The sequence below is a fragment of the Vigna unguiculata genome, chromosome 2, assembly GCF_037176805.1.
Source record: "Vigna unguiculata cultivar grain cowpea cultivar isolate G323 ecotype 2 chromosome 2, ASM3717680v1, whole genome shotgun sequence".
NCBI lineage: Eukaryota > Viridiplantae > Streptophyta > Magnoliopsida > Fabales > Fabaceae > Vigna > Vigna unguiculata.
In genome coordinates this window covers 22751026-22764497 of record NC_140793.1, presented here as the reverse complement: position 1 = coordinate 22764497, position 13472 = coordinate 22751026, and the positions used below count along the sequence as shown (strand labels likewise).

The window sequence follows — 13472 nt, the reverse complement described above, 5'->3', positions numbered from 1 at the left end:
AAGGAAAAGGACAAGTTGAACAAAAAAATTTGGTGAGGAAAATGGTTTGCCTTTGCCTCCTCTTACAGCTTCACCTTCCAAGGTTTTGCACATATTTCAAGCATTACCATTTGACAATGCTGAGATCTATGTTAAAGGAACCACTTGGGTATGAGACATTAATGTACCTTAGCCAAGTTTAAAGATATTTTTCTATTTCACTTTAAGAAAACCATTGCAATTACCATTTACCAACCCCCACCTCCAAGGACAACTTTTAGTTTTCAACCACTTTCATAGCATTAAAGGTGTTGGTTGCAAATACACAGCTCAAAATGAACTGCTACATGGTTATTTATGCCACCTATAAGATGAAAAATTGGAATACCCCAACACTAAAAGACAAAGATTCATTGAAGCAACCGAGGATGAAGTTCAACATTTGCATAAAAAGAACATAGTCCCCAGAGTATATAGTTGTACTTGACAAAGGAAATAACAAAGAAATATGAATTGAGAAACTAGTAAGTTCTTATGCTCTATAAACATGAAAAGAAAGACTACCCTAAACCAAAACAACGGATCTAAGGCCTTAGGAACAAAACTCATTTACCCACTTGTTTGTACATCGTCATTGCTTTCATCATATGGGATAAAGACACAATGCTTTTAGAGTTCCAAGCATTCAGCTACCTCAACAACAGATTCTTCAAAATGCTGCAAAATTTCTCCCTATTCATCAACTGGTGCTGGTAGGTTCAGATCAATGAGGCAAGGAACTGCAGCAGCTCCTGGCCTTATCACAAGGGTGTTCTCATCAGAACCTCCTATAAAATGCGATCTCTTATGACCCCCCAAGGCTTGGCCTGACCTGAAAATTTTGTTGCAGATTGGACATTCATGTGCCTTGTTTTTCTTTGACTTCAATTTCTTCTTCCCCTTTTGGCCACTGAGGTTCCTGTTGCTGTAAGCCTTTGGAGCTGGATAAGAGTCACTGTCTGTGCTGTTTTCATCACTCTCGTAAGCTGAATCATCATAACCATTGTCTCTTTCACTGGTTAAGCACTCGTACTTGTTCACAGAACCATTCGCCATTTTCCTGCTAGAAACCCTTCCTAAATTCTGGCCAAGAGAATCATCATAGTTGGGTTTCTTAGATTTCTTTGAATCGAATTTCCTTGCAGCCCCACCATCATGTCTATCATTCTCCCAATCCTCCAAAACAAATTTCTTGAATTCAACGCTCCTGCTTGGCACTTTCCTCGACTCAACATCATAATCCTCAAACCCAGAAAAGACTTTCGAAGACTGAACCTCATTCTTGAAATTCCCATTATTTGAATCAGTGGAGTCAACCTCCTTAGGACCATATCTGAAATACCCAGAATCTGAATTATCAGAATCATACCCAACCTCAGCATACTTAAGCTTCAAGTCCTTGGGCTGCTCCAACTTCTTCTCTACAGACATAAAATTCTTACCATCACTGTTCATCATAGCAACCTTGGTTTCCGAAGAAGGTGACTTTGCCTCTAGAACAACCGAGTTGTTATCAGAAGACTCTGTGAACAAAGCAAAACGACCCTTGTAGCTAGAATCCTTGGACAACATCATCAAACACCTAGCCACCTCTTCTTGACCCTGCTCAACCTCTGAAACAGAAGATTGAGCTTGGTTGTTGCTACTGCTATGGGTCTTGAACCTCATTCTCTTGGACCTCCTTGGCGTAGAAGTTTCAGTGTCGGATTGACTGTCCATAACCATTTTCTGCTTCTCAGAAAACCCACCAGAACTGCTCTCAAACCTGATGGATCCCTTGTCCTTTTCAGAGTGACAAGCCATGTGGCCACAAAGAGCCTTCAATGACAGAAATCCCTTACCACATTCTTTGCAGAACTTTTCATGCTGCAAACTGGAATTGGAATGCACAAACCTGGTGGTCTTCTTGGGGTTCTCTCTAAGACCATAAGCACCACCGCCACCACCACCACCACCACCGTTTTCTTCAGACCCCAAATCCCTCTTCCTCTTTCCCCTGCCATTCAACTTGAACATGCCATTAGTAGCATTGTTCCTCTCTAAAGCTGAATTCTCACTCATCATGTGAGTTCTGATGTGGCCACCGAGAGACTTCCCACACGGGAACCTCTTGCTGCAATACTTGCACACAAACTTCCTCTCCTCCATTGATTGATACGACATCATGAATAACGAACGAATCTAATCCAAATATTATTGTACCCACCAAGCAAAACGAAAACAAGATCAACAAACTTTTTAACACTTACCTCAAAATCCGCAAGCACTATATGCATATGCACATTCCATGATCATGTGAACACACCGGGGGTAGGGGCTGTAAGCCACAAATTCAGATCAAGTTCAGAAAAACAGATCACAAAGCTTCTTCCTTTCTCACCAGGTGATGATCAAAAGAGAATCAAAGCGTTCAGATGCGACGGTTCCATAAGTACATAGATTAGACCCGAGAAAAGGCAGAACGAGACACCCTCAATTTTGTTTCTCCCAAGCAAACAAAATCAATGGGGTTGCCATGGAAAAAAAAAATCCAATTTTGAGAGATGGGTTGTTCTTGTTGTTGTTTGTTGTTGCTGCTACTACTCAATAGGCACCAAAGAAGAAGAGCTAGAACTAACCATCACTCTCTTCTCTTTTATTTTTCTTTCTCTCTCTATATATACATATACATGTATATATATATATATATATATATATATATATATATATATATATATATATATATATATATATCTCTTTTTTTGGTAGTTCTCTCTTTTTGGTGGTGTTGTAGTTGGAGGAGAATTCCATGCATGGAATAAAAATAAAATAAAGTAAAAAGGGTAGTTTTTAAGAGAAAACAAAATATTGAAACACGTGTACTCTGTTGAGCACAGTTCGGTGGTTCTTTGCACAGTCAAAATTGGAAAATGTATGGCAAATCAGAAAATTGAAACATCCAAACTATGCCTTAGATTATCTTGCTTCTCAGCTCACACAAGTTCAATGTCAGAAACTCCTACACTTAGTATTTTAAGCTAAACACCTTCAATATCATTGCTAAAATTCATATATTCAATTTAATTTATAACATTTTATTTATTCTAATGATATGGTTTTAGTTTTTAGAATCCACCATTGTTTCACTTAATGCAAAATTAAATAATTAAAAAAATGTATTGATTTTTATTAAAGTTCTATTTGGGATACATGTTGTCACTAGAAAATGAATTCTCAGCAAAATCCTTTATGGTCATTTGAATGGTGTCTTTGTTTTTATATTATTATTTAGTTACCCTTAAACTGAAAATTTATATTTTCATTAGCAATTTATTACATGTGAATTATATTACTTTAAAAATGTATTATATCTCATCAAAAGTTTAACTTAAATTTTAGCTTAATTTTTGAAGGGAAATGAGCAATTTATTTATTTGTTTGTTTTGGGTGTTAAATAGAGAATTATATCTGTAGTTAATAAAATATTTGGAAGAGGCACTGAATTTGAATTCTGACATATTTATAAATCATGCATAACATCTTTTAGTGGATTGAGTATGTCCATTCTCGTGAGGTCCATTTGATGACTTACTCAATTGAGAATATACTCTTTTTTTTTAATAATAATTATAGTCCTTAGTTGTGTTGTTACCCAAATAATTTATCATTATCCAATATTTCTATGTATGTAATAGTGATAAAACTTTAGAAAATATTAACTTGTAAAGTATCTTCTGATCTTTATATAAATGCTAAATGGTAATTAAAGGGTACAAAATAATACTAGAATTCGTGCATGGGATTGGAATCTTTTCCCCTGTTTTTGCCCACAGTTTCAATTCATGTGTGCATTGTGACTATGAGTACAAGACATAGTTCTGAGAGAGAAAAAAGAAAACATTTATAGCACACATCACTTACATTTTTCATGTCTGCATGTGTGCTATATGATAACAAAAAAAAAAAATGAGTTACTTTTTTTTTAATTATTATATTGGTATAAATTATCTGTGGTAAAAAACATGTGAGTCTGTATTTTCATATAAGAAACCCTGAATATTTGTTTATATATTCTAATATATGAAGTAAAAAAACAATAACAGTGTTAAACTGGAAAACACACTCTTGAACAAGGTTGGGTTAGAATATGCTAAATATTTTACAGCACTTGACACCACAAATTTCTATAACTTCCCTTAGATTAAGTCAAACACTGTTGCAGATGTGATTTGCTTGTTCCAAGAGGTTACTTTTATTCTTCTACCTATTTTTGGTGCAAGAAAACCACTAATGGTGCTTCATTTTCTACACTTACATCCTCTAAAAGGTTGATTTGATTAGTCAATGTAATTAATATATATATTAGAGTTTAGCAACATTTTCGCAGTGTTTCACTCAATTTTCTTTTCCTTGAAAGGAAACAAAAATAGAGTAAATAAGTTTAAATACAAATTTTAAAAAGTAAAAGGATTAAACTTTTACCAAAGAAAAAAAAAACTTAACTTCAAAAACTTAAAAAAAGAAAAGAGTTGTATAGTATGTTCTGACGTTTATCTTCTTATCTCATCATGAATCTCATTGATTTTTTCTTTTCTCTTCATCCCATCCCTTGAAAGTTGTTCTTGTCTTTCTAAAAATGTTTTCCTTTTTCTAAAAATGTATTATAAAAAATAGTTTAATTTTTTCCACTATTAACTTATTAAAAAGTATCTTATATTTAATTCCAAAATAGTTATGGAAAAGTTAATAATTGTGTTCTACGTATCAATCCACATCTAAAATGAGAATGTAAAATATTTTAACAAATGTTATCTCAGTCTATTGATGGTTTAGATAAGTGATTGGATAACCATGGTTTAGAATATATAGAAATAAAGTAACAATATCATTTTTAGGTTAAAGAAGATAAATATAAAAGATATTTTTTTTATTTACTTCGGATCTAGATAAGAAACAAAATTTCCAAAGTAAAATTATCATATTCTGAATGGTATCTAAGTCTAATCCAGTGCATAAAAAGGACATATGATGATACAGAGGGAGAGGATTTTTGTTTGTGACTGAGAAAAAGCAGAAGAAAAAACAGAGAACTTTGTAAATTACGTCAAATGTTCTAAACACCAAGTGACAACTCTTATATAGTGTCTCTGGAGGTCACAAGCTGAAGGTCATGTTTTGTAAGGCATCTTTCAGTAATATCAGAAGTGGGACAGTGGGTGCAGAGGTGCTAAGGCTGAATGGATCTTTATTTGTAAAAGGAGCATGACATTCCAAATGCTCTTTTTATTCAATCAATTTTTTTACTAATAAAAAACAACCACAGTCTATTCATGTGTTTGAGATGAGTTATCTTTAAAGACATGATTTTATACTATTAAATATAAGAAAATTATACTTATAAAAGAATATTATATTTTAAGTTATATTCAAAGGCTACAAAATAAATAAATAAATAAAATTTTCTTATTTCTTCAAAACCACCATATCTTATACTTTAATTTTTTAATATCTTTCGATGTTTATTCTAGAGTTTTTTAATAATCATTTTCCTTTATTTCTTTTTGCAGTCACAAGATAGGAAATACTTAAGAATATATCTAACTCAATCAAATAAATCTTTAATTAGGGTCAATTTTCTATTCATTTTGGTTTTCATGTTTCTTTTCCTCTTGTCTCCGTACATGCCACGTGTATCATTAGATGATAAAAGTTTTGGTAATGTGTTTATTTGTTGATTTTGCCTTTTTAGAGTATCTCTCAGCATTTTCACCTCATTCTAATTTTCAAGATAAATGGAAAAACAACATGAATGGGAAACTAGCATTGAAAATATTAGATTATGGCACTAGAAACAAAATTAGTAGAAACGTTAAGTGCAAATTTAATTTAAATATTAGAATTGTTATTATTGAAGATTCACTACTTAAAACTATCATATTACATGAGTTTTTTCTTGTAAATTTGTTAAAAAAATTTGTAAGAAATAATTTTTTCTGCTATTTTTCTAAAAATCTTAATTGACAAGTAATTCCTTCGTGAGTAATTATTTCCTACAAAATTATAAAATTCATAAGATTTACCTACAACATTTGTTGTGAAAAGTGTTTTATACAAATTATTTTGTAAAAAAATTGGTAGCAATTTTCTAGAAATTTCTTTTCATAACAAAATTTATAAATATTTCCTAAAAAGAAAATTAAAACAAAATTGGTAAAAATATGAGTTTTTCTAATACTAATTGTTTATATCAGATTTTTGAATTATTATGAATGACTGAACTGTTTTGAATTGGAAATGTGTACTAGTAAATTTACATATATGTTAATGTTAGTATGATAGGTTTAAATTTGTTAGTGTAAACACATTAATTATTGAACGTAAATTAAAACAAGATTAGTGGCATCGTTTGTACATGCATCATGCTTAACATATATATGTTATGATGTTACATTTTTCTATTAGGAACAAGCCACTCGATATCTCTATGAAATGCCTCTTAAAAAGGCAAATCCCGAATGAAAATATTGGCTATCGAATATTGGAGTTTAAAGTCTCTAAAATCTCCACATTAAAAGATACACTTTACAAAATGAACATAGAAAAGCTAATAGTCTATTGGAATGCTACCTACTCTCTCATATAGTTGTGAAGTAATATACAATAAAAGAGGAAAGAAAGTGAATTGTCCAAGATTGATGAGCAACATGGTCTATCATATAAACAAAAAACAACAATATAAATGTTTGTCTTGAAAATACTTTTGTTATATTAGTGTACATATAGAAAGAAAGAAAACAAGGTTGTTGTTCATAAGGATTATCTAAAACACGATAATCTAAGAAATACTTTCATATATATATATATATATATATATATATATATATATATATATATATATATATATATATATATATATATATATATATATATATATATATATAATAAAACATAAAATTAAATATAATAAAGAATAAAAATATTTATTAACATATTTTTTTATTTTTTTCCCATTATCTTTTTTGAGTTTTCTAAAAATTGTACTTATTTTTCACTCTCACATATTTTCTTTTTGTTTATGAAGAAAAAAAAGAAAGATACACAAAAACTCATTATTTTTGTTTTCATTTTTCATCAGTTCTTTTACATTCTTGAAGAAAAAAGTAACTCTCTTGTCACACTTGATACTAAAATATTTGCTGAACTTTTGGTCACCAATAGAAGCCTTAACTCACACCAAATGGTTGTCGCTATTAAGAGGGAGCTTCGTTCAAGGTAGAAAGTGAAGAGAAATGGGTGTTATAGTTTTGTTTCAAACATATTTACATCTCACCTATAATCGTTAGATGTAAAAAAGGGTTTTTATTTTTATGTTTGGCGCTTATAGCTCAGACATAAATATTAACCCTTTAATCACAAAAATACTACCTCTCATTTTTTACATTTATTTCCCACACATGCCAAACCTAAATTTAGTGATGTGGTAAGCTCTTTTTGTGTTAGGGATTGATGAATCAGGTCCAAGCCCATTTCAAGGTCCAAGCCCAAGTCCAAACCGAAGCCCATTAAAAGGCCCAACTATTATAAATATGATGAAAAGGATACAAAATGGCCTAGACCAACAATCCAATAAGCTTCATGGACTTCACATGCTATTCTCTTGGGCCAAAGAGGACATAAAGATATTATAGTCTTCAATTAAAACAGAAGCATAGTTTGTTAATTGAGTCAAATGTTAGGCTTTGCTTTTCAAATAAATAGCCAAAGTACATTATTTATGGCTTCTAAATTGGGCCTATCCAAGCCCAATTTGCAAGTCTAGCTGAGAGCTACAATGAGTGCACATTTGTCACATTTTGCACATGGTGGAAAAGCATGGAAAGCATGACTAGCCATATGTCATTCGATCCATAACTCAGGAATCTAGATGCATGCACTTTGCCTAGCTCATGCATTTCCATTCCATTCTAACGTGCATATGCATTACATTTAAGGAGGTTCTTTCTACTATAAATGGGAGAATCCTAGCCTTGTATATGGTTACTCTTTGAATGAATAGGTGAATACCAATTGTTAAGAAAACTCCAATCATTTACCTTAAGTGAAAAGTCACGGCTAGGCTAGAATTCTATCTAGTTTTCTCTAGCCACCTTCCTCTAGGATAGTTTTTTATTCCTAGACTTCTACCTTTCACCAACCACTCTATTGCCGCAAGAGCCTTCAAGCGTGTATCCATTACACTTCGTTGCATTCTTATGAAGCTTCTCCCTCCTCTCCATGTCCAACGAGTTTCATCAGGGACACTCAATTATTTTATTAATAAAAGTCATATTATAAATGGATGTTTCTATTAACCGAGTTTCATTTTATCAAAATCATCATCTCTATAAAAACAATTTTCTAAACCTTTTCTCTACATTCTCTCTAAATCATTACCTTCATCATTCATTTGTTTGAAGATCGAAGAACGCCATAGAACTATTGGGGGCAAGGTCTATCTTTCTACCTGACCAGTTTTTCAAACAAAGTAAGTTCTTTTTTTCCTTATTTTATAGTCTTTTTTGCTTTTGTAATGTATGTGTGAGGCTAAGGGGTTGCATGTGTAATCTCAAAGCTCTAGATGAATATTTGTTCAATTAGACTGGTTAGGGTATGATTAGATCATTGATTAGAGCCTTCTTTGTGAAGATATTGCCTTCTTAGTGGTTAGGAGTTCTTAGAGGTAGAGTAGATTGTGTTTTGTGCACGTAAGTCATGTAAGGGAAGTTAGTTATTTAAAATTGATTGTGACTTAGTATGAAACCGTGGATTGAATTTTATTTGGGTTAATTGAATTAGATGTATGATATGAATTAATATATTGAGAATGTGAATTTAATTGATGAATTGGGGGAGAATGTTGTTATATGAAATCTGTGAATTTAAGATGATTTTGTTTTAAGAATTGGTAACTTTGGTTTGGCTATTGATTAGACACTTAATTGATTAAATTTTGGCTTATTGAGCTCAGATAAAGTTAAATTGTAATCTTATAAGCTCTATTTTATAGTGAATAACTCAAGAATAGTTAAATTAATCAACTAAAAGTCATAGAGAAATCTCAAACTTCTGGTGCGGCGTTGGGCGCCCATGTAGTATTGTTAGGCACCACTCATACAATGGTCACTGGTTTTTCTTATGTTGGGCGATACTTTAGTACCATTCATTGACTTATTGGTGTTGGGCACCACCGAGTACAACTCTTGGGTGAAAATCTTAGGAGTTTAGAGGTACTTGCGCTAGGCACCAAATGTGGGCATTAGATGCCATCCTATTTTGGTTCCTGGACTGTCTCAAAAATATGTCAATCTAGACATATCATTCTTCACTTTAACCGTTGGGATTTTTTATTAGAGATCTATAGTTAGAGTAATATGTTTTGTCATTTTGATGTATTTAATAAAAATATTGTATTTGAATGTTATGCTAAGGCAATAGATAGTAAATAATGAATTATTAACATGTAATTTGAAATAAGTAATAGGTGATTTGTGTTATGATATAAGTTTGGATTTAGGTAAGATACATATGCATGACATGGTGTAACACCCTAGTTGGATATTACTAGATAAAGAAAATATCATATACTTTCCTTGGAATTAAAATAATACATAAAGTTCCCAAGCGTGGGAAAATTTAAAACTTAGATCAATAAAGTCCAAATACACTTAATCCTCCTTATTAAAAATCCATACTAAAGAAAAAAAAAACATCATAAAACATATTAAAAAATGTTTAGAATTAAAACATAAAGTAATCTTCCATGGTCTGCCCCACTCCGTCTCTAGGCATTAATGTACTCACCTGGATTCACATTAGCTCATGTGTGATAAGTCACACGATCATCGCCAAACACAAATAGAAAAGGTGAGCTGAGAAAGAAAAAATAACACACTAGTTAAATAATAAGAATTAATCCCTCACCCAATCTAACTTAACCAATTTTAGTTCAATCGACTCCTTTATATCGTTCCACTCCCAATCTCATAACATATATCAGAAATATCCATTCATAACCTTGGTCTTTAGGGATTATCATGTTTCCACGAACCTACTCGCTCGTGGTCCGACTCTATGGACCTCCCCACCCGTAGTTCAACTCTATGAACCTGCTCGCTTGTAGTCCAACATACGTGAACACCTGCTATGAACCTCCCCGCTCATAGTAGCCTCAAGTGTGAGCATGGAACAAACAAACCTCTCCGTTCGTATCTCCACACAAGAGTACAACTGATATGGACCTCCCCACCCGTATCAATCACGCATTTCCAATCTCCATTATGAACCATCCTGCTCGTAACTAATCCAGCATATCCTTGACCAAACTATCAAGCTCATTCATGCAAATTCATCTACAATAGACCTCTGCCCCTACACTACTGCCTGGCACTGGCTAAGCGCCGCTAGGTGAAAACGTGCTCCAGACGGCCTGACAGTAATCCCCTTCCGCCAGGCGCCACACGCCTAGTGACTCCACTTGTTTGTGGCTCATCGCTTAGCAAAACATCTTTGCCACCAAGCGCTAGACCAGTAAATCATATTTCTACTAGTTTAGGCACATCAACACATTTTCTAGCACATCGAAGCATTGCAATCATCCAACCAGAGTACCAATTTCACATGATTATAGTTCTCATGTCACAGAATTCATCATACTAGTTTACTAAGTACAAATCAGACATAAACACTCAAGCATTCCATCTTGAAAGTAATGCATCACTTAAGGTAACTAAAAATATTCATCAAATGGGTGAATCTTTATACCATCAGTTCATGCTACATGACATTACACAAAATCCACAATACTATGATACCCTTTTCATTTTACTGCATCAAATACAAAATTTAGGAATTATCAAGCCAAATTATAACTAATCCCTCCATGAGTGATCTTAATGTTTATTTGACATTAACAAGAAATCATGCATGTATTTGAAATACTCCAAATAACGATCTCTAAAATTTCCAAATCATGCAATTGATTTAGTGTGTGAACAGAACCTATCTTAACTCATTTTTCTTCCTATATCTTAATCACTTCAAGTTTCATATGACTCCCTAACAATAACTCATGCCTCAACACATCCAATTGAATACCTTTACATCATACAATCACACCCATTTTCATACCAAAATCCATCCCCAATAATCACAATCTTATTTTTCCACTAAGCACGCCAAAATAGATGTTGGCTATAACACCCCAATTTTTGGATGCTATGTTGAGTATTATTCACAAAGACTTATTTTCCTATAGTTCTTTTATATATAAGTGTTGTGGTTATGTTACCCCTATTTGTTTGTGTGTTTGTTGTGTGTGCGATGATCGTATAACGTGTGTGTTATACGGGAGCATATGATATTGTAGATGATTCTGACATGGAATAGATCGACAAGAGAAAGGGGTGAAATCGAGATTTATGTTCATTTTTATTAAGTTGTTAAATTACGCATTAAATACGATGTAATTTATTTTCAATGTTGTTATTTAAAAATTTTAGACAATTGATGTTTGAACTATGTTTTTAATAGATTAAATTATAAATTTTTTTCTTAAGTTCATTTTATCGATAATCATTCAACTAAAAATGCTCATTTTATAACTTTTCGTGATATAAAAAAAATCATGATGTTACATTTGATATCAGAGCAAATGTTTTCAAAAGATTTTAGGCCTTGGGAAGTGAGTTTGTCGTGTTTCGATTGCGAAACTTTATGTGTTGTGTTTGACTACTAATGCTTGTGGTACGTAGTTATGAATGCTAATGCTTGAGAGGGGCTTGAGGCATGAGCTGCTCAGGTTCCTCGTACCTTTGAGGATTCGAGAATTCCCTGTCTTGGTGGAACAAGCAAAGACAATGGAACAACTAGAGGTGAACCCAAGTCAGGTTAGGAGGACACATCATAATAGCAGTAATAACAGCGAGAAATGACATAAGAAACCCTACACTAGACCTCAATGTGGTGGAAATGGGACAATGAAGTGTTTCGAATGTGGAAGAGACCATTTTCAACGAAATTGTCCGAAACTTTCGGTAGCGAAGCCGGATGAGAGGAAGTGTTACATTTGCCACAAGTTGGGTCATTACGCGAACTCTTGTCATGAGAAGGGGAAGTTTGAAGTGCCACGACAACTACAAAAGACACCCAGAGATAAGCCAAGGCAGTAGGAAGGGTGTTTACGATGTTAGGAGTAGAAGCGGTACATCCACCTAGTAAGTGAGGTATGAGTTTCGATGTTGGTATGAGGCATGCTAGGGGTAATTGTTATGTTTGGGTAATGATATGGTGATGAAGAATGTTATGCTGCTTGTGTATTTGATGTATAGTATAAATTCTCTCATATCTGTAAAGTCAAGTTGTACTTTTACTCAGAAGACTTTGGAGAGTTGAGTAAAAAGGGTTGCACTTTTACCCATAGGACTTTGATGAGTTGGGTAAAAAGGGCTTTTGTTCTACCGTAAGACTTTTTTCTAAGCTTAGTAACAGTTTTTTTGTCAGGTTTTATTGAGCAGGTAAGGATTGTTGCTTGTGAGTCTTAGGAAAAGTAACATTGTTACTGGGTTTTGGTGAACAGGTAAGGGTTGTGCTCTTGCTGGGCTTTGTTGAGCAGACAAGTATTGTTGTTTGTGAATCTTAGGAAAAGCAACGCTCTTACTAAGTTTTGGTGAACATGTAAGGGTTGTGCTCTTGTTGGGTTTTGGTGAACATGCAAGGGTTGTTGCTTGTGGATCTTAGGGAAAGCAACGCTCTTATCGGGTTTTGTTGAGTAGACAAGGGTTGTTGCTTGTGAGTCTTAGGGGAAGCAACACTCTTATCGGGTTTCTATGAATAGGTAAGGATTGTGCTCTTGTCGGATTTTGGTAAGCAGGCAAAGATTCCAACTTGTGAGTCTTAGAGAAAGCAGCGCTCTTACTAGGTAAGGGTTGTGCTCTTATCGGGTTTTGTTGAGCAGGCAATGGTTGTTGCTTGTCAGTCTTAGGGGAAGCAACGCTCTTACCGGGTTTTGGTGAATAAGTAAGGGTTGTGGTCTTGTCGAATTTTAGTGAGCAGGCAAGGGTTGTTGCTTGTTCTCTCCACTAGGCGTTAGTGCACAAGGGAGAATTTCTTTCCATAAGGCGTTGGTGCGCAAGAAAGGAAACTAGTTGGTTATGAGAGAATGGTATAGTATGTGATGAGATAGTCTTATCGGCATCGATTTCCAAGTAAATCCAATTTTCGAGGACGAAAATTTTATAAGTTGGGGAGAATGTAAGACCCGAGGAATTTAAATAATTAAATAAATAATTATTTAATAAATACGAGTAGTGGGAACCTTTATAATATTTAATGTTGGGAATTATGATGTGGAATAGTATTAGCTCAAATGGTTGAGAGTACTTGATTATGTTGAGAGGACTTGGGTTTTAGTCTTAAGTATGCCAATTATTTGTTAATTT

The 13472-nt window shown here is 33.4% G+C and overlaps 1 protein-coding gene across 1 annotated transcript; it reads right to left on the bottom strand.

Annotated features, from left to right (window-relative positions):
* Nucleotides 1–388: 388 nt before the first annotated feature.
* Nucleotides 389–2686, bottom strand: LOC114172486 (uncharacterized). The gene has a single exon (XM_028056945.2). The coding sequence runs from the start codon at nucleotides 2182–2184 to the stop codon at nucleotides 712–714; it is 1473 nt and encodes a 490-aa protein (XP_027912746.2). The 5' UTR covers nucleotides 2185–2686; the 3' UTR covers nucleotides 389–711.
* Between the last annotated feature and the right edge of the window lie 10786 nt (nucleotides 2687–13472).

Bases quoted from the DNA above. Each gene is read 5' to 3' on its own strand.
- LOC114172486 (XM_028056945.2), bottom strand. From the start codon at position 2,184: ATGATGTCGTATCAATCAATGGAGGAGAGGAAGTTTGTGTGCAAGTAT.